The 22075-nt window shown below is 43.5% G+C and overlaps 1 protein-coding gene across 2 annotated transcripts in view; it reads right to left on the bottom strand.

Moving 5' to 3' along the window:
* Nucleotides 1–4851: 4851 nt before the first annotated feature.
* Nucleotides 4852–22075, bottom strand: part of BCL11A (BCL11 transcription factor A) — a 190294-nt gene continuing 173070 nt past the window's right edge. Inside the window, exons 3-4 of one of the 2 annotated variants that reach the window (XM_063123791.1) lie at nt 20302–22029; nt 4852–5334 (exon numbers count right to left, since the gene is read on the bottom strand). In XM_063123791.1, the coding sequence (XP_062979861.1) occupies nt 5261–5334; nt 20302–22029 (1802 nt within the window). In that variant the 3' untranslated portion in view covers nt 4852–5260. Of the gene's footprint in view, nt 5335–15738; nt 22030–22075 lie in introns of those variants that run through there. The other variant, XM_063123790.1, reaches the window with a different exon arrangement.

Below are 22075 nucleotides of genomic sequence, written 5' to 3'. Positions count from 1 at the left end.
CTGTGGCTTTCTGCATTCCTGTTACTGGAGCCATGTGGGAAGAAGCCACCAGGGAGTATCTCCCACACTGCTCCTGTAATAGAAGATTCTAGCCTCAGGGTGGGATTCGTGATCTTGTTTAGGGTTGAGAAGGTGTCTCCCTCAAGGCAAAGAATCGGGGAGTGGTCGTGGCACTGCCTGCAGCGTGTAGTTTGGGTTACTCCTATGAGTCATCTCAAGCTTATTGCTCAGGAAGCCAACATTGGCGGCTCACTTCCTCTTTGCTTGCAGTGCACCGGGTCCAGAGGATGTCAGTCAGTGGGCAGCAATTTCAGCAGTCCGTGGGCCAAATACTGACGAATCGCTCTGCACCCTGCCCTCTTAACCTTCTGCACCCTCCCAATCAGGCCGTCCAGCACCACTGAGGCTGTTCACAGTCATGGAGACCAATGCCATCAGTCCAGTCCATACATGCATCTAACATGCATGCGTGGATTATCAAAACTCTAGCAGATTCTATATGACATAGGCGGGGAACACAGACCTGGTGGCCAGATCTGGCTAGCCTTCCGGGTTCCCCAGATGCCCACGGCCCATTTTCCCAGCCATACCCCCTTCCCTTGACCACTGATCATTTGGTGGTTTGCCAGCTTATGCATGGGCTTTTCTTTCCCATTCTAAAAAGTTGAAATGTCTCTCCTACTGCTCAGTTAGAGGCAGAAAGAGCTTTATGTCGCAATAGGCTGGTATTTTGTAGTATTTTGACCCCACCTCTTTTTGCTTTTGGCTTCGCCCACCACTGAAAGTGGCCCCCAAAAGCTTTTGTGAGGCTGAATTTGGCCCTCGGGCTGAAAGTGTTTCACAACTCCTACTATTTGAGAAACCCAATTTCTGTTTCTTGATGAACAGAAACGGGCAAACAGCATTTTTTTTCTGCATCATTCCTGAAGTGTCTTTTGTTTGCTCTTTCCTGAAACACTGTAAAACCAGAGAAGGACTATAACAAATTTATTAACAGCTCTCCTATTTTTCAAGAGAAGCACCGTAGGCACCGTCGTGCAATCACAGTCCGACACAAACACTTCTCGGCGTTTTGTTCTCGTTTCTTATTTTTTCCAAACAAACAAACACAAAGGAAAGCATGACGTGGCGCCCGCCCGCCCCGCCCCTCCGTGTCCCCCGCCCCACCCCCCACCCCAAAATACATACGTAAGCAACAGAAATGCAGTACATCACAATCAGTATCACTCAGTTGCGCACAAATAATAAATTAAGACAGTTGGGAATCCCACGCGGACTTCGGCGAGAATAAATACCAATGTGACGGCTAGAATACGCAATTGCAATAATGACTTCAGTCCTTCTTACGGACACATATGCCGTCTGCAGCTGTAAAGTATCTGGTGTAGATACAAGGGTGGTTTGTTGTTCAGTTTGGAAAAGTAGATTATTATTTTTAAAAATATCATTTAAAGGCATCTTAGCTACATAGTCCATAGGTCAGTCCTTTGTATCTCCAGTTAGAGGGTGGTAGGTAGTAAGGTTGGCCCAGGACCCTGGAGACGCTGCCACTCAGCAAAGACAATGTCGGTCAACATGAACCAATGGGTTGGCTTAATATAAAGTGTCTCCCTCTATCCCAACCATGACTGATCAACGCAAGCCACAAACTCAGCCCAAGGATCCTGTATGCATGGTGATTTTCCAGAGGGCCTCAGTGGTAGAGCTACGAAAGAATCCTGCCCTGAAATCCTGGAGAGCAATTGCTGCCAGTCAGTGTCAACACTACTGGGTTAGATGAACCTAGGTGCTCCCTACGTTCCTATGATGCGCATAGATCCAGTTGCACGCCCAGCCTCAGAGGGTTGCAAGAACAGAACAGATAGGTCTCTTGAGTGCCCCTACCAGGCTATACAACAGGTATGGGTTGGCTACAGCTATGGATGGGGCATGCACACACCCACTAAAATACTGGTGCTCCATTTTGAGTTCAGGGGAGGCTTATAAAAAAATCTTGATTGTACTCGCTTTCTGAAGCCATCTCCACTGATCTCTATATGGTTAAACATGCCCCCAAATAGCTGACGGGGAACAGAGGAACGTCCTCCCATCCCTAGGCAGTGGGGGCTTATGCGGTCTTCCATCAGATTGGTTTGGTGACATTTGAGTGCTCCTTATTCATGTAACATCACCAAATCCAATCTGTAAAGTGGGGCATTTGCACATAGATATCCCAGGGCATCAATCGGGGTGCGGGGAGGCCAGTATAAGAGCAGAGTTCAACTGACAATAGAGACCTTTCTTGAAGAAAAAGCAATGGGTTGGACTCACACAGCTCCCCGTTCCAGTCTCCTAAAAGGGTTGCACCTTCCCTTCCAAAAGGATCAAAAAGGAAGATGGAATTACGTCCCCAGGAGAGAAATCCTGGGAGCCCAATTCTCCTTCCCTCTGTGCTCCTACCCCATCCAAATTCTTTGCAGCTCTCAGACAGTTGTTGGTTAGTAAGTATTTAAGACAATCACGGGGGGGGGGGGAAGACCTCATCATGGGTTCTTCCCCCGTCCCCACGGGTGCCATAGGTGTGGCCACAATTTGCATAATTACCCACAATGAAGCGCAGATATCAGGTAGAGATGTGACGGCCCGGAAAAAAGCCAGAAAAAATCTGGGGGGAAACCTTTTTCCCCGTTTTTTTCCAAAGCCTTTTTTGTTTTTGTTTTCTGAAAAATTGGAAAAATTGAAGAAAAATGGATTAAGGGATGTTTTATTTTAGCGTGAATAAAATGTTTAAGACAAGGTGTTCAGATATTTACTTCTCCAAATGATTTCTAAAAACTATGTACGGTATCAGATTATTACAATTTCTGTGCACCAAGGACAAGCAAGTCCTAAGTTGCAAACTGAGACTACAACTCTCAAATGGAAGAGCAAGATGCATTTCTGCCTCTAGGGGGAAGCACTGCCACTGAAGCAGAGACTGAAACTGATAGTGATAGCTACAGCTCAGGAAATGAGTCTGATTAAATTTCATACATATTCATTGAATCTTAGTCCCCCCCCTTTTTTTTTCTCAGTTCTTTTTATGGGAATGGGTACTTTATGTCTGCTTGACACTGTGGAGGACTGGCAAAGACATAAATAATTTTCTTTGTTACTAATGTTGATGGTTTCCTCAGTTGTTGCTGTTTTAAATTGTTTTTTGCCTGCTCCTCATTAAACTGGCAAAACCAAAGAGGTTCCTTACAATTCAGGTGTTCCGAACAGTTCAGGAGCTTGTAGCTCCACTGGTTACCAAAAAAAAAAAAAAAAGTAAAAAAGTAAATTAAATTTGTAATAATTGTTCGAATACACTGTACTTTTAATATACCAAATGTAATAATTTTATGCCAAACCAACTTGGACATAATTACATTTTATATTCCTAAAGTAACAAAGTGACTTTCAATCTGTAAAAAGTGCTAATATTGCATTATTTCAATTTTTCTGAAAATTTCCGTTTTTTCAAAAACAAACTGGGGAAAAAAACATGTTTTTTTTTCCATGACTTCAAAATTTCTGGAAATTTTAAATCTCTGATTCCAGGTCATCTGAACCTGCTGTGCTGCATGGAGGGGGTAGCTTCTTACCCACCCTACAACCCATGTCTTGCAGTAGAAATAATTCCCTGGGTGCACACCCTAATGAAATGTGCTGTGCACACCTATGATCATGGTCAAAGAAGAACATCAGAAGAACCATGGTGGATCAGACCAAGGGTCCATCAAATCCAGCACTCGGTTCACACAGCAGCCAACTAGTTGCCCACAGGAGCCCCATAAGCAAAGCCTGAGTGCAACAGCACCCTCTAATCCATGTTCCCCTATGCACACGGGCAGACTGCCTGATACCGGAGGTTGCAAGCCATCAGTTCTAGTAGCCATTGATAGCCTTCTCCTCCAGGAATTTATCCAACCCCCTTTTAAAGCCCTCTGAATTGATGGCTGCCACCACATCTTGTGGTAGTGAATTCCAGAGTCTAACTATGCGCTGTGTGAAGACGTCCTTCCTTTTATCTGTCCTGAATCTACTACTAATCAGTTTCATGAATTGACCCCTGGTTCTTGTATTATGAGAAATGGGAGGGGGGAATAATAGGCACTTGATTCATAACATCCAAATAACCAGTTGCAGATGTTTTGGCAAGTAAGAGAAAACTACCTATTTTCAAGGTACCAAGATCGATACTCACAACTGCTCCTAGCATGGCAGCTACTGCTTTCCCTGATTTTTTTTAGCCACTAGTATGTGCAAAATGTGAAGCAGTGTGTTAAGCCAATGAGCGCAATTGCTCCGCATGCACCATCAGCTTGCACGTGACCGCCTCTGTGCATGGCACCAGCTGTTCCAAGTCCCATGCCGTGGTGGACGTTGCCGCCTAATTTTGCCTCCCTTCCTGCTGTTCGCTGTCAAGCGGGAAAGGGGCTAAATTGAGCGCAGGGGTAGAGTTGTGGGTTGCATCTCAACATCAATATTGGCCTCCCTGAAGTGAAAAAGAGATCCCATCTCCCTCTTGTTTCCTCTCAAGGAAAGTTGAAGGGATTATCTTATACCAGCCCACCTCAATTGAGAGCCCTTTCATATCTGTTGGACTGCAAATCCCATAATTCCCAGTCAGCATGGCCATTGGCCATGCTGACTGGAAATTATGGTGGCTGCAGTCCAATGTCTCTGGAAGGCACCAGGTTGGGAAGGTTTACCTTGTACCGAGCCAAACCATTGGTCCATCAACACAACTCTCTTCTCTGACTGATGGAGGTACTCCAGGTTCTTGAGCAAAGGCCTTACCAAATCGTTAAAAGTTGCCTTTTTAATTGCTTGGCCCGTCGGGCTTTCGATACACCCACCACAAATGATTGCCATAAGTGGGCCGAATTTGGTCTCGCAACTCCTGCAGACTTGTGTGCGAAGTCATTCTATCAACGTGTTTTCAGGTGGCTTCCCCAGTGCCATTCCGGAAACAAAATGGCGTACAAGATTGTCAAATAATAGAGAGAGGAAACATATTGATAACGGAAAGCCCTTGATGGAGTTTTTTTCCCCCCAATGATGTGGTTTTAATACTCTGTTAAAAATATATAAATAAAGAGTCCTTCAGGCAGGCAGTGGGGTGGGGTTGGCCTGCAGGAACCTGCCCCATTGCATGGCGACTCCTGGAGCTGTTCAGCCAGACAGCATCACAAAACTAAGCCAGTGACGGCCAACCCTACTTGGAGGCCACATCCGGGGTGCGTTTCACATTCTCTCAGAATTTAAGCGTCCGTGAGCTTCCATCCGGAATTTGCCACACATCAGGCGTCCCCTGGGCGCTACGCCAACCTACAAAAAGAAAAGATGGGGACAGAGGGGAAAAAAGAAAGGTGTAATATGGACCGAAAGTCAAGAGCATTCCTGTTTACAATTAAAAAGACGCAACACACTGGGTGATGGGGGCACTCTAGTTGAGAATTTGCGACATCCAAGATAAAAAATAAATAAATAAATCCCATATTCTCTAGGCAGAAAAATGCAGCAGCCCCAATGCAGCACATGCAACTAGTCACATACAACTACTGGTGGCTGCAAGTGGAATGCACGTTGCCCCATTCACACAGCAAGAGGTATCCAGCCGGTTGAATGGGCCGGACATGAGGACTGTGATGCGGCTGCACGCGTGTTTCTGGATGTACGTCTGCATCAGCTATTGCACATAGAAGCCGGCATCAACTTGTGAATCTCCCTGGTTGGAACAGGGCCTTTCGAGGCTAACCGAACACATAGCACAAGCATGAAAAGAAACATCATCAAGTCATTGCAAGGTCTTCGTTGAGAAGCAACGTTGACATCCAATCCCACAAGATGGTCCTTTGACATGGAACTTGGGTGGACATCCTTGTGCCCTGAGGTTGGCAGCAGCTGAGATTTGGAGGCCAATTTTGGAGACTCAGTCCATCTTCCGTTTCTTGCGTATGGGTCTTATCTCCAGGGTCACTGACGCAATGTGATGGTTTTGTCCTCAAAGACTACCAAATTCATTTGCACTGATAGCAGTATATACCTGAGAGCAACAGCTGGCTATTTGTTGGGAATGAAGGATATTGTCCACAGGTATGGCTGGAAGAAATGATGATCTGTAGGGAAGACATATGGGCAGTAGGTGTGCTGCACAGGTACACTTTATAAAACCTGGAATGAACAGGTCCTTAATTACAGTCATTTTGCCTATAGTAAGTTTTCATACTCAGAAGGAAGTCATAGCAGTACTCTGTGTCAATGGTCTGTAAAGACATCAAAACGTCCGGAATGTCCGACAAAGAACAATGGAACCACTTCTTTCTAAGTTGATGAGATTTCTCCAGGCCATATCTAATATGTCATTACTGAGGAATAGTTCTCACGGGAAGCTCACAATGGAATGCTCTTCCATACCCATAAAAAGGAGGGGGGGACTTTTTGAACATAGAAAACTAGCATGTCAGGGAGGCTAGAACTTTCTCTGACATGCTAGTTTTCTATGTGAAGGGTGTATATGGATGGATGGCTTGGGGAAACAAAATAGGGCAAACCAAAAACAAATAAGTCCTTCCCATATTCGGAGGAGGGGGTCTGTTTCCCCTGTCTCCAAAATAAAGCTCTCTTGATGGAGTAAAGTCTGGAGGGGCAGCTACACTGAGCTGCCTACCCCCACTCCCCCTGTGCAAGGCAAAAGATATGAGAAACAGGTAAGGTGGCCACGTATCATGTTTTACAGAGGACAGTTCTCTACTTGATGGACAGTCCATTCCAAGTCTCGTTAAAGATGAAGAACCCTATGAAGGTAGAGCAGGGGACCCTGGAGTTGCCCATTGATACTTAGTACCTGGAGAGCAGACTGAGTAGGCAAACGTGTGACGTGGCTGCACCCTTCCCCACTATGGTGTGATAGATTGCATTTCTGTTTAATTTCTAGTAAACTGTTTCTAAATGTGCACCTACGTGGATAAATGAGCATACCCCAATTTTATGCAAATTTGTGTCTTTTGGGGGGAGGGGCATTGATGCATTTCCTCTCTTTTTTTGATGGTGCATAAGTGGACACCCTAAATGGAAGCGAGTTGCAACACAGGGTGAGGGAAGGACCTTAGTTTCACTAGGTTTAAGGAGACCTTTGCTCCTGGGGAAAACTTCTGCCAAGGTCTCTGTTGCTTCTTGATCCTGGATGGTGATGGTGTGATGGAGGAGGAGGAACAGGAAAGTTCATCTAGGAGAAAATGGCCAAGGTGAGCCTACAAACATTATACTGGGAGCTAACTGGGAATAGACCTGGATTCTAATCTCAATGCATAACAGATTTGCAGGTGGTTTTTTAAAATAAATTATACTCTCTCAACCTCAACTCTACTATACAACAGGAACAAAACCAGTAATCACATAGGGTGATCATGACTAATGGTATCTCTGGTCTGTGACAATGCAGTAGAAATTATTGTTAATCATAACTTAAAACTGTAAGCGAGGGACATTGACTGAGTTTAATTGAATTCCTAGAATCTCAGGAACCTGTCTGCATGTTCTCCCCGGTAGGAAAAACAAAAGGTACCCATTCACTTATTCTGAAATCATGACATTTCCAGAAATTTTAAATTCATATTTTGTGCATTCATACCTTGATTATCCATAGAGATGAAGACAGACACACATATGGCTTGACATATTTATATATCACATTCTATACATGTGCAATGTAATGGAAACTTAAATAATGGCTGCAATTGTTTCATAGCTAGATGAACAGTTTTTACAGCAAAAGAAATGAAATCAGAAATCTCGACTGGGGTGCAGATAACTTTCATACAAACCAGTACAACAGAATGACATACAACTCTCTATGAATGTTTCATGCCAATGGACAAATAATAATAGCTCAGCCCATCTCTATTGAGAGTTTCACTGCCAGAAGCACAATACAAGATGGAGTTGAACTGGTGCCGCCATCTTGGTTTCAGCCATGACAAGCTAGATCTCAGATTCAGATTATGATGTGGCACAGCACACATACTCCATTCATCTTCATAAGGTGAAATCTGAGGAAGTTGTTCCATGTAGAACAGGGGTGGAAAATCTCTCGGTCTGAGGGCTGAGTTCAATCTCAGAGAAGTTCTGAGGGGCCATATTCCAGTGGGGATGGGGGTGAGGCCAAAATAACAAAATTACCTGCTATTGCCAATAACTAAGCTTTAGGAAAGTCATCTCAAGCTTTTAGAATGAGGGAAAATCTGCACAAAAGACAGGTATCCGTGAAACGATTGGTGGTTGGGTGAGAAGAGGTTGGAGCCAGGGAAAAGGGGCAAGGCTGTCTTGGGAAACCCACAGGGCCAGACTGGAACCCCAAGAGGGACGGATTGGATTAGGGTCCCAGGCCTGAGGTTCTCCACCCCCAGTGTAGAAGCCCAGAAGGGCAGAAACTCAGACCATTTGTGATACATCTCCTTCATAAAATGGGGGGGGGGGATGGGGGGGAGATCGTGCAAAATGGGCTTCCCATAGGATAAGATTTCTGCATGGAGGGCTCATCTCATATATCACCTTAGCCCCGCACCAACAAGTGTGTGAGTTGTCCCTGCACTGCAAAGGAAAATCTTCATGTTCAAATAGTTTTAACCTATTAAATGTATACATTGTCATCAGCCCCTCCATTGTTTAAAGAGGTGGAACATAACCACAATCATTTATATTGGAGTAAATCCAAAGTGATTACCATTGAAAAGTCCCAAAACCACGTGAGCAATTTTTAACACAGGCAATACCATCCACTCCAAACATTCAAAATAATAAACATAAACATAATAATAATAACCTGGAATTTGATCCCAAACCTGTCACAATAAAGCCCATCCAACCCATTCTTCAGTGGGCTACACATGCTGGGCCATGTTGCTTCTGTATTTCCAAGGAACTATTTTAGAATAATCTTGTTTTTCTCCCCGGCTGTAATGGTTTGACACAGACAGTGTAAAATCAGAATCTGTACATTTCTCCAGCTTAGCTGTAGTTGGGGAAAACCTTGCCGAGTAGAAAGGATAAAGGAAGCTTGCAAGCAGGCCACTCACCTAAGTCTCCTGTGGCGAGTTAAGAATAGGCTCCAGGTGACCAGGCCGGCAAGCATTTTTAAATTACAGCGTAATTAGTTCTTTTCTCTCTCTCTCTCTCTCTCTTCTTCTCCCTCCTTCCCAGTTTTCAATGTGGCACAAAATAAATAATAAACTTTGGAACGTGTCAGCAAGAGGTCAATAAAAAATGTTTGTGATTTAGAAATATCTTTGCAGTAGGATGGTCAACTGATCAGAGGGTATTTTTTGTTCAGTGGCCCAATTCAGTGGTTCTGCAGGCATTCGACATCCTGAAGGTATGTGGAAGTTATGCCTAGTTCCCTGCCTAGTGGGGTTTCCACATAAACAAATGTTTCTAGTACAGATGCCACACCCTCGCTGGTACCCTGGAGGCATCTATGCTAGCAGAAGACCTACCCTCAAAAAGGACTTCCCATTTCTGGTGGAATGTCTCTGCCTACTCCCTGTCGTTCTGCTGCACTATATCTTTCTCCCTTCCTATTTCCCCAACACAAACCAAAAGGAGGTTTTGAACAACAGTCTAATATGAGAAGTATGGCCACTGCGCTTGCACTGTAGTGTGGACTATAATCAATCAGTGCAGGGAACAAGAGCCATGACCATGGGACTTTTTAGGATCATGTGATGATGACTCACCAGTATCCCCGAGCCCTGCGAAGTCCCCTGTAGATGTGACCTCAACAATAGCCATAAAGACATCGCCATGTAAAGAGACACTGAACAGGGAGCCCTAGGGAGTGAAGGAGGTTAACCTAAGACTTGACCATTCTCTACACCTGTGTTGCTTTCAGATGTGGATAGAGCTGTAACTCAGTTACCTGCTTTGCTCCTAAACTTTGTGTCAGTGGTAGAGGACAGACATGATGGTGAGGTTGGCAGATGTAGGAATTTAGATAAGCCCAGTGGATTCAACAGTAAATGGAGAGAAGAAAGGGTGACATTTGGAAGTGTCAAAGAAGACAACAAGATGACAAGACATACACAATGAGCTGGAAGTAGGGGAGGGGGGGGAAGGAAGCTACTGAAAGAGATCCTAAGGTTGTAGACCTAGGAGGAAAAACAGACTGAAGAATTGCTTTCACAGGTCCAGACAGTGGCAAGATACCTGGGAAGAAATGTTAGTGAGATTATACTGAGAATTGAGATGGGGCAGCAGGCCTGTGGCAGGAATGCAAATTTGTGTGTTGTACTCATAAAGATGAAAAGCTAAAGCCAGAAATGTGAAGAGGGTTATCCAGTGAGTTGCCATGCTGTATGAGTGGGGTTGGTGTGGTTGTGAAATCTAGAGTGGTTCTCGGTTGGGCACTTAGAAATGTGGTTCTCTTAGAAAGTAGGAAAGACAAAGTAAACCCTATTTGAAAGAAAAGAACCACAGATGTGAGGCTAGAGATTTAAGACAACCAGGGAAGGACAGTGTCACAGACAGTCAATGAGGAAAGAAAGTTGAGGATAGAAGAATTCATTGATCCTGATGAATAGCAGGCCAGGTAAGTACAAAGAGGCCTGTTAGATACACTGAGAAACGCATCTCTGAAAACTTGGCAGGGGTCAAAGAGCGTTAATGGACGACAAATACATCATTCAGAACCAGTCTAGACTATGCACTTGCCACAGGGATTGGCATTCCCATGGCAAACTTCCCCTGTGTTGTTTAGCACAATACTCCAGGTGGATCTGCAATGTCACGTTGTGAGCATCCTCGCCCTCAATCTATTTCAGTGGTGCTTGCTGGAGAGGGAAACTGACAATATATGAACATATTGGCCCCGATTCACAGGCTGGGTTGTTCTAAATTCAAACAAAATAGCCTGGGATTGGGGCCACCAAAGCCCGTAGTGAGCATTAATGTCTAGACCCTGGCTCTGGCTTGAAGAGTTCGAAATGGAATGGAAATGTGGCATTAGCAGGTATGCATAGGTCCATGGTATTTTTTCGGGTTGATGGTAGCTTTGAACATGGTTTAGTGTTAAGGAACCAAAGGTGAGAGGGATGTGTGCAATGAAACAGGGACGAGAGCATGAAACCATGTGTAGTATCCAACAGCACTAGCGCTAATGATGTTATGCTAGCATAAGCCAACGCTTGCGCAATGTCACTAGCACTCGCTAGTGCAAGGACAAGAAATGGTGATTTGTCGTCGAAATTCAGCAATACGGCAGCAAAATGGGGGCAATCTTTTTGCTGCCATGCCACCGGGTTTTGGTGGTAAATTGCCACTAGTTCCTGCTGCGCTAGCATGCGCTAGTTACATTGCACGAGCATTGGTTTACACTAGACACAACTTCATTCGTGCTAGCACTGGGACACTGGTGGCTATTACCCTGTTTCTGTTATTAATCCCATATTTAGGGTTTCGACCTGCACAAAAAAGCTACACAGCTGCTTTTGGATATTACAGACAAACATTACTGGTGATGATTCTTGTGCAATAAAGCTGGTAATGTTTGCCCGTCGTGTCGGGAAAAGGATATTGCACAGGGCAGTGCATGACTACAGCCAATGCAATTCTCCCAACTGGGACCTTTTTAAGATATTGCAAACAACAAATCCCAGCGAACTATAGAAGGCACTGGGCAGGTAACTGCCAGCGCTTATTGCAACATTCAAACTCTCTCATTTGTCTTCACGGCTACTCTGTGAGATTTACATTTTAGAGATGAAAATCCAATAACATACCTGAGACGTCCCAACGGGTAAAAGTTGAGTTTTCGATACCCAATCAATAGGCTCTTAGCCCAACTACAAAGTTGTGAGATTTGGGGCAGGAGGGAGAAAGCAAAAATTTGGATTGACCCAGGCCTTATCTACACCAAGCAGGGTATTCCACTAAGAAAGCACTATATAAAAGGCAGGAGCCACATCAAGCAGCATATAGCAGTATGAAAGCAGTATCTGATACGTATCAAGGGCCCCAACTGTTGTCAGTGCACTTCAATACCACTATAAAGCAATAGTCTGGCTCCTGCCTTTTATATGCCACTTTCATAGTGCAATATCCTGCTTGGTGTAGATGAGCCCATAGTTTCTTCCATAAAAAAAAAAAACCACCCAAAACCAGGAAGGGATGTAGAAATTGGAACACAACCAAAACTGGAGAGTGCAAGAGAACCATAGAGATGAAGGCGGGGGATTTGAAGAAGAGAGGAAATTAAATGGAAGCCAAGGAGAGGAAAGGAAAGGAGAACAGACAGCAGAGAACTAGGATGTAACAGACTGGAAGACAGTGCACCTCGTCATATTATGTTGTGCCAGCAGGATTTACTGCCGAAACAACAGGAAGCTAATCCAACCAGCCATCGGCCAGGGATGAACAAGCAGGACATGGTGCAACAGCACCCTCCCACCCATGTTCCCCAGCAACTGGTGCACAAAGGCTTACTGCCTTTCTAGAGCAATGCTTGAAATGAGCCAGAATTCTCATTTCCAGAATGCAACAGCTCAGCAGAGTTCCCATTTGAGAGCTCCATTAACCTGTTCTAATCTGTTAAGGAATGTTTTGGCTTGTTTCCTGTTGTTTAAGGAAGCACTAGCTTCCTGTTTCACCAGTGGTGGGTGCACAGGCAGCATTGGATACTGGCCACTGGAATCTTGGGTCACCGCATGGGGTAGGAGGTAGCCAGTGCAACAGGTTGCGTGAGGACAAATGGCAGAAGGGCGAGTCCCACAAAGACTCAATTTTGATCCAGTGTTTTTCTTCCAGAGAGAAATGCCCATCAGAGGGGGTGAATGCATCATAATAAAAACCTTACATGGGAATGGAATATTGATTTTGTAGTGAAGAACTAGGAACATTGTCCATGTGGATTGTTCTACGTGGATTTGATATCCTGATGCACTATTCTTCCTATGCATCTTTTCTCTAATTTGGAGGGGAGGGAAAGAACATAAAAGTGGAATGACCCAAAGATAATTCAGAAGACAAGTTCAAGGACACCATCCTTAGACGACAGACTGGCATGAAGCTGAGGGCTGAGGTAGCGGTTTGAGAAAGGGACTGCAGCTTGTTTTGTTTTTAACAGCCACTCTCTCTCTCTCTCCAGGTGTGTGTGAGCGTCCTGATCAAGAGAATTCTCAGAATCCTCACCAGACTACAACCCATCCATGACAGTTAGACAGGTATAAACCAATAGAAATACTCAGCATAGTTATGTCCAGAGAGATGTCTGATGGGACATTTTGCCCTCAAGGATTGGCTCCCTCAGGTTAACTTTGATCAGAATGGACCAACCACTGTCCTTGCCCAGAGATGATCCTGCTATAAATTGCATCCATAGAGCATTGGCTTTGTATGCATAAGGTCTAAGATTCAATCCAGGCATTTTCACCTAATGTGTGTCCGGTAGCAAGGTTGGGGAAAGCTTCTGTCTCTCTAGGACTTTAAAAGAGCCACTGTCTGCCGGTCAACAATAATGCTCTAGATCAGGCCTTGCCTAACCTGGTGTCCTCCAGATGTGTTGGACTGCAGCTCTGGTAATTGCCAGCCACATCTGGAAGACATCAGGCTGAGGAAAGCTGGTCTTGATGGAGTCATGCTCAGTAGAAGGCCAGGTTTGTATGACAAGTGCAGTCCAGATGATGGTCATCGACATATGTATGCGTCTATGGTACTCATTCTGTGAGCAAACATTTTGCACAGCACTTGGCCCAGAGATACAGGGAAAGAGTACGGAGGAAGCAGCATCAAGGCATAAACCAACATTACATCTTTCAGGATGGCGTAACAACACAGCATCGCTCTAGTCTCTTGAGGCTCATACTCACAAAGGTGACCGTATCTAGTTCTCATGCAATGCAAACCGCTCATGATTGACCTAGTACAATGGCACCAATGGACACATGGGGCTCTGATGCTACAGCAGCATGATGGATGAAACGATGGTCAGGGAAGTTCTCCGTTCAAATCCAACGCAGCCAAAACTTTCGTAAATAGGCTTAGGAAAAACCTCTAGCACCTCAGCTCTCCAATCTACAGTCAGGTGATAATGACAGTACTGGTGCGCTTGGTGAAAGGATTACTAGGAGAATGTAGGTGAAATGTCATGTGAACGAAGCAACACCGGGTATTATTATTACTGATGTACATGCAGAGGGCAGAATCCAACAAGCAGCGACAGAATTTTCCACTCCACACCGCCAACCTCTGTACCCCCGAAATTGGCTTCAAGCCTCTGGAGCAGATTTTGAGGGTGCGCAGGAGTGGAGGGGAAACCACCAGTTGCATCCCAGTTGCATCCGCGGAAAGACTTCACTGAATTCCATCCAGAGCTCCGCACAAGCAGGGGCTCCGTCCTTCTCTTCCATGGCAGGGGATGCTCCCCGCTAAAACGGAAATGCTCTCAGAGCTCTCCCAACAATGAAGGGCTCCTGCACAATACACATTCTGTGTGCACATCAAAAGTCTATGAGGCACATGCAGCTGGACAGCCATCTGTCAGGGATGCTTTAGGGTGGATTCCTGCATTGAGCAGGGGGTTGGACTGGATGGCCTTGTAGGCTCCTTCCAACTCTACTCTTCTATGATTCTATGATATGTCCATTAACACTCATGCAACCAGTATTTTCATGGGGCTGCTCAGTAACCAAATTCCCCTTTCTCAGACTTTAAAGGGAACTCCACTATGCTCCCTGAAGGAAGTAGTAGCGGAAAGAACAACCACAACGTTCCTTCTGTCGGAAAAACTTGGGGCAGTGTGAGGTGGACAAGCATTTGCAGACCCAGTTTTAGAAATCATGCCATTCATGTGGTGTGGTTTATTCAGCTTGGCAGAGCACGGGGGCTCAGTAAATATATCACTGAGCTGTGATACAGTGGGCATTGTAGGGTGTAATTAAGAGTATTTCCTTAGGATACAATCCCATGCATGTCTAGACAGAAAAATATATATCCTACAACTCCCAGCATTCCCGATGCAGGACGGCTGGCTAAGGAATGCTGGGAGTTGAAGGACTTTTTTCTCTCTAGGCATGCATAGGATTGCATCCTTAGTTGCTTAAAACAACTGATGTCTCTCAAGTTCAAAATAAAGCAACAAAAATGCTACTGAATTGACAGCAAAGTAACAATTCTTACGTACAAATAAAAAAAAGTTAAGTGAGAAATACACAATTCTGTTACACTAGGAAGAGCAAGAGACAATATCACAGAGGTATGTGTTTTTAATAAAGCAAAAAGATGCTGCAACATGCAGTATTCGTAAAACTTGACAACATATACAGACCTCTCAGGAGGAAAAATATATATATATATATATTTTATATATATGTAATCAGAACCAGAGTCCAGATATTTAAAGACAATGTATACACAACGTTTTGATAAAACCTATCCATTGTACAGAATATATAAAAAAAGACGAGCAGCTCCTGTCCCGGCTTTCATTCCAGCCGGACAAACTGTGTTAAAAGAGGTTCCCCCAAGTGGTTGGGCCAAGCTGTACCTGATCATGGGGATGCACAATGCACACACACCTATATGTGCTTCAATGTGCATGCATGCGCACCCGTCAGCAGTTCCTGCTTTTTGCTACAACACCACGTGACATAGCAGAGATCAGATATTTCAAATTCACCTATCACATTGGGTTTTCGTTTATTTAAAGGTTGGCAAGGAATGGGGGGCAGGGGGGTGAGGAGGGGAAGGCTGTGGCCACACGAGGGGGGGAGTTGCATATTGTTTCACATCTGAGCTTGTTTGTGATTGTACGCAATGGTGCAAAACAGGAAGGGGAGAGGGCGTGGGTGAGAGTCCCTTTCACAAACGAAAATGAATGGCGTGGATGTTGCTGGCAATCCCTTCACCTTTTAGTCTTTAACTAAATGCATTCTTCAGAAAAAAGAAGAAAACTGAGGGGCGGGCAGCTAGGGTGGGGTGGGGGAGATACACCCAGATGGAAAATAAAGATTCTCTTCGTTGGAAAAAATACATATCTTTGTTCTCAATATAAGACCAAAGACACTTTTTCCCCAGGGGCAAAGCATTTTATTGTGATATAAATAGGAAACTATCTGGAACTTTAGGCTACTAATACGTACATCAAAATGCCCCCGTGAAGAAAACCCAACTGGCCTTCTCTTAAAAGCTGCTTCTCTCACTGAGGGAAATTTACAGAGTGTGTCAAATGAGGACACGCAGAGCTTATGGTATGTACTTTAAGCAATATTTTTTTATTTTTATTTTTTTCAATTAAGGGACAAAATGGGTGAATGAACAGGGTAATGCAGACAACTGCCCAATTTAAAAAAAAAAAAAGACCCCCAAAAAAACACAGACAGTGGTTTTCCCAATAGAACTTAACAAAGACTAGGAAAAAAAAATACAATAAAGAGCCTGGTTGTCAATGACCTTTGGTCATCTAAATAATTAAAAAAAAAATTAAAAAAAACGAAACAAAAAACAAAGATCAAATCTGACGCTTCTGTTCTGAACAGAGGCGTGTAAGCAATAATAAATAGTGACTTCCATAGTAAAAGATAAAATTTCAAGTTACGACAAACAGCTTTCATTACAGGAATAGAAAAGGCCGATAATAACAAAATATTTTGCATTGCCATATACAAAAAAGGTATCGACTCCAGCGGGGCTCTCTCTTTTTAATATGCTTTGCATATGAAATCCTTTCCGATCTAAATATATAAAGCACCATTTTAATTTTTTTTTCTTTTTGGCAATGGAAAAAAAACCTGCAAAACTTCTTTTTTTTTTTTCTCCTTTCGTTCAATTTTTTTTTTTTTTTTTTTTTTTTTACACATTTTTTCTTTCTTTTACTGCATATGAAGTTTAAGATGCTGGAATGTAAAGGGATAAGAGAAGAAGAAAAGAGACCAAAAAGCACACTACAGAACAAACCAACATTATCACCTTGCATTACTGCATACAATATGGCAGCGGAAACCAAAGAACCCCCCCCCCCCAAAAAAAGAACTTTGATATGTACAACCATCTGCGACACTTATATAGTGTGACATTCAAACAGATTTTCTTCTCCAACTGCCCCCCACCCCCGAAAAAAACAGCCATTATATGGCCTCTTATCTGTACAATGTCACACTTTTCTTGTCAATTTTTTTTTTTTTGAAACATACAAATATTTCGCACTATATTATCCTGCCAAATTAAAAAAATATACTGTGGCAGCCTCTGTTTGTGTGTCTGTCTGTGTGTGTCTGTGTGTGTCTGTGTGTGTTTTTCCACTACCAAAAAAGGTACTTTGATACCTTTTTTTAAAAAAGAGAAACAAGCAACAGTTAAAAATACAAGCTTCATTATAAATACTATAGTGCCTACTCTAGGTGAACATTAAATTCAAATACCATTCTAGAAATTACAGAAAAAAGAGACCATAAATGTGTTTTTCTTCTTTTTTTGTTTTTTTTTCCTCTCTTCTTCTTAGCATAGGAACCAACAGGAGTGTGCATTTTCCTATATTTAAGTACTATATATTCTTAAACCTTTTCCCAATGCATTTATTTTACAACCTGAAGAGTTGTCGTATATCCAAGGCATAGGATTTTCAACTACTGGTTTTCAATGAATAAGAGGTCTTGTACATCACCAAGACAATGAACCCTAAAATACATTTTTTTTCCTCCCCTAAACATAATGAAGTGTTGTTGTTGTTGTTGTTTTAAAAAAAACATAACATTTATATTTTAAAAAGTTTTGTACAAAAAAAAGAAGAAAACACATCCTTGCACTGTAGGAGCAAGATCAATCATTCGTTATTTTTTTAATATAACTGCAGGACCTGTTCCCATTCACAGCTCCGTAATGTTGCGTCCCAGTCATTAGTCAAGTAAAACAGCAAGCTGGCAGAGTTTTTTTTATATGCTCATCATGAGATCATGCTCAATTTTTTAAAAAAACAAAATTTTTCATTAATCTTGCAATTTTTCCCTTAAAAGTATAGACCTGTAAACTGGGAAAATTGTACAGTGCATTTAAATTGTCCTATCTGAGCAGTCTTAGAAGTTCTTTATACTCAACCTGTGTACCTCTGATTAAGGAAAAGATACAAATGCGACAGGCTGAGTGAAGTGCTATGTGAACATCCAGTGGGGCAATGCTAGCTTAATCGTAAAAACAATGAATCCTTTTTCCATGTTAACACAACTAGCACATAGCATATGATAAAACGAAACAAAATGAAGAGCAACTTTTAGGGAGCACAGGCATACAATGCTACTCTTTTTAAATTATCTCTCTCTCTCTCTTACTTTTCTTTTTTTCCAGAATGTCACACTTCAAGGCAAATCTTAATAGCTCATAGTTAATCATCACATCAATATTAGCTTATAATCTGTTCTTAGTTTTAAATGGCAAAACAGTACCACATTGTGCTAATAAATCATTACACTTGGCTTTTTGTTTTTGCTACGTGTTACACTCAGTAAAATATTATTGCCGGACTGTTTATACATCCTTCCCTATATAGAGAGATCAATAGATCAATATACTGTACGCAAGGTTGTACATTTCTAATTTGATTGTCAAGTTGACAACCAACCGGACCTGGACTTAATTTTCATTCCTTTTCTTTTTAGGTTTTATTTTTGTTTGTGTGCCGGTATCTCTAAAATAGTAATAATAATAATAATGTTTGTGACATTTTCAGAACATGAAATTTCTTCCTAGTGTATTTTATCATTTTCCAAGGCCTTTCACAATTTCACATTCTTTCTTATCATCAAAATAATAACCTTAATTTTAAAGTGGGAGTGGGGGTGGATGGAGGCAGACAGAGAAAATCCTCTGTGATGGTGGTGATAGCTTTCAGCTCTATTCTAGAGCAGAATTCAAGTTATGTGACAGTTTTGGGGTGGCTGCTTTTTAGTCAAAACAGGGAGGGGGGGACAGGAATCAAATGATGATTAACTAGGACTTGCTGGGTTTTCTTTGTTAATTTTTTATTTTTATTTTTTATTTTTATTTATTTTTGCTTCTAGGTAGCCACTGTTGTGAGAAATACAATATAGAGTTATCGGCTAGGTCCTAAAGGACTCATTTAAATTGCCCAGAGCGAACATTGAGCTACAAGTTTAGAACAAGTAGAGTTGCCACCAACATGGCTTAAATAGATTAAAGGCACTCAGATTTCCATTTTAAACCAAATGATAGTACAAATTTACCTTTTCGTTTATGTCCTTATTTTTCAGTTAAAGGCCTATTCTTCCTCCCCCCCACCAACCCCCACAAAAAACAATTGATACGTTAAATCCTTTTAAAGACAGAAATCAAGGGGTTTTCCCCCCCTCCTTTAGAGTGTTATCTGTCTGTCCATAGAGGGTTAATTCAAAGTACATTTTCCTCTATATGATTCAAAACAAAATTGTACATGATATGTATTACAGAATGTATGCAGCAAGGTTGCTTCTGTTAAAAATGTTTTCTTTTTCTTTTCTCTCTCTCTCTCTCTCTTTTTCCTGGAAAATTACTGGAAAACAGCTCTGGCGCTGTCTGCGTTTGTGGTGTGGGTGTGTGGGTGGGTGTATACGTGCGCATGTGTGTGTGTGTGTGTGTGTTTGTGTGTTGTTATCTTTTTGTTTGTTTGCTCAGCAACGAATCAGGGGACAATTTCTTTTAAAAAACAGCCATAACATACCATACATGCTGTCTAATTTTTTTAAAAAAATTAATAAACATACACAACATGTAAATTATTGCACAAGAGAAAGGCTCAAAGTTTGCGTAGTATTGCCCCAATACAGATCATGCATTCAAATGGTGAAAACAGAAGAGAGAAAAAAGAAAGGGAAAAAATAAAATAAAAAGGAAAATGAAAACAGGTGTGCTGGTGACAAGCACATTCTTAATATCATCCTTAGCTTCCATTATTTTACTCACAAGGGACTAGAAAATCTCTACAAGGGGAGGTGGAATTAGGTTGCGGAAAGGGAAGAGAAGGGGACATGTTAATATACCTCTATTCAGTTTTTATGTCATTATTCAAGACTCGGTCACTGTGCCATTTTTTCATGTGTTTTTCCAGGGTACTGTACACGCTAAAAGGCATCTTACAAATTTCACATTTGTAAACGTCCTTCCCCACCTGACCATGCGTTTTCATGTGCCTGGTGAGTTTGCTACTCTGGGCGCAGGCGTAGTTACACAGCTCACATTTATAAGGCCTTTCCCCAGTGTGGCTCCTCCTGTGGACAGTGAGGTTACTACAGTTCTTGAAGACTTTCCCACAGTACTCACAAGTGTCGCTGCGTCTGCCCTCTTTTGAACTAGGCCTTCCAGGGCCCGGACCACTAATATGCGGGGTGCTTCCTCCACTTCCTGTACCGCTGCGGCCTGATATCCCTCCATCCATCTCCCCGGGAGGCGTCGAGAAGCGTAAACTTCCGTTTTCGGAGGAGTGTTCCGAGGAGGAAGCAAAAGGCGATTGTCGGGAGTCTCCGAAGCTGAGGAACGGGTCTTTTAGCTGCCGAGAGGCAGCGTACCCAGCTAGCCACTGGGAGTAAACATTTTCAGTGTTAGGCATAGCTGTCGCAGGGAGATCAAACTCCTTCTCAAGTTTGATGCGTTTGGAGAAAGGGCTTAGGGAGCTTGGGCTACCCAAGAGCAGCTTTTTGGACAAGCCCCCCACGGCAGACTCACCAGGGGAACACCCCCGACCATTAATCGCGCCGTCGTCGAGGCGATCGGATTCACCGGCTACTGAGTCTTCGTCGCAAGTGTCTCTATGCACCTCAGATTCGGACAAATGCCCTCGTTTATGTTTTTCGCCCAGGACCTGATGGAAGGCCTCACTGAAGTGCTGCATGGAACTCAGAACCATTCCTTGCATGACATCCGGCATAGAGCGATTCTCCTCAACAGACCGGGAGTTGTTTTCGTGGTGTCGAGCTGCTTCGAGATTAATGCCAAACCCATAGTCCGGCCTTTCATTTTCAGTCAAATCCTCCTCCTCTTCTTCCTCCTCCTCTTCCTCCTCCTCCTCCTCTTCTTCCTCTTCTTCGTCCCCATTTTCCGGAATCATATTTGAGTCATTCTCACTCTTAAATTTGGCCACGACGGATTTGAGGGCACTGCTGGCGCTGCCGACAAGGTCGCTGGTCCCAGGCTCCGGGGAACTGGCCGTGGAGAGGCCATCATCCGACTTCACGGTCATAGGAGAGGATTTGTGCATATGGGTTTTCATGTGGCGCTTTAGCTTGCTTGCTTGAGTGCACGCATGGTCACAGAGGTTGCACTTGTACGGTTTTTCTCCAGTGTGGCTTCGACGGTGGACGACTAAGTTACTCTGAAACTTGAAGGTTTTCCCACAAAATTCACAGGACTTGGATTTAATGGGAGGCTGGGAAGGGGGAGGAGCGGACTGAAGAGGAGGAAGAGGAGGAGTTGCTAGAAATGGCGGCTTGCTGCCTGGCTGGAATGGTTGCAGTAACCTTTGCATAGGACTGGGCCGGTTCGGTGACAACGGCGGACTAGAGGTGTTTCCAGCTAACTCCCTAAGCCGCCTGGAGAAATCCATCGCTGGGGGCTCCATGGCCATGGGGTTGAGTCGCAGCACCCTGTCAAAGGCACTGGGGTGATGGGTGGCAAGAGCCATTTCCTCGGCACCCAGGCGTTCTATGCGATGTGGGTCCAAGTGATGCCTTGGAGGGGGGCTAAATAAAGGCGGCGTGGGAGGGAAACGCCCTTCTCCGAGACCCGAAGCTTCTCTCGCGACCGACCCGGGTATTCTGAGTAGATTGAAAGGATTATTGTCTGCAATGTGAATTCCATGGAGTGGCGGCTGAGAAGGGCATTCTGCACCTAGTCCTGATGGGATACCAACCCGCGGCGTCAGGGGACTTCCGTGCTCGCTTTCTAAGTAGATCCTTAATCCATGAGTGTTCTGTGCGTGTTGCAAGAGAAACCAGGCGCTGTTGAATGGCTGTTTACAGGTTGTACACGTGTAGCTGCTGGGTTCATCTTTACCTGCAAAAACAACACAATGGTAGCATCAATGCTTTAGTCATCAAAA

The sequence above is a fragment of the Elgaria multicarinata genome, chromosome 4, assembly GCF_023053635.1.
Source record: "Elgaria multicarinata webbii isolate HBS135686 ecotype San Diego chromosome 4, rElgMul1.1.pri, whole genome shotgun sequence".
NCBI lineage: Eukaryota > Metazoa > Chordata > Lepidosauria > Squamata > Anguidae > Elgaria > Elgaria multicarinata.
This window is presented reverse-complemented; position numbering and strand designations above follow the sequence as displayed.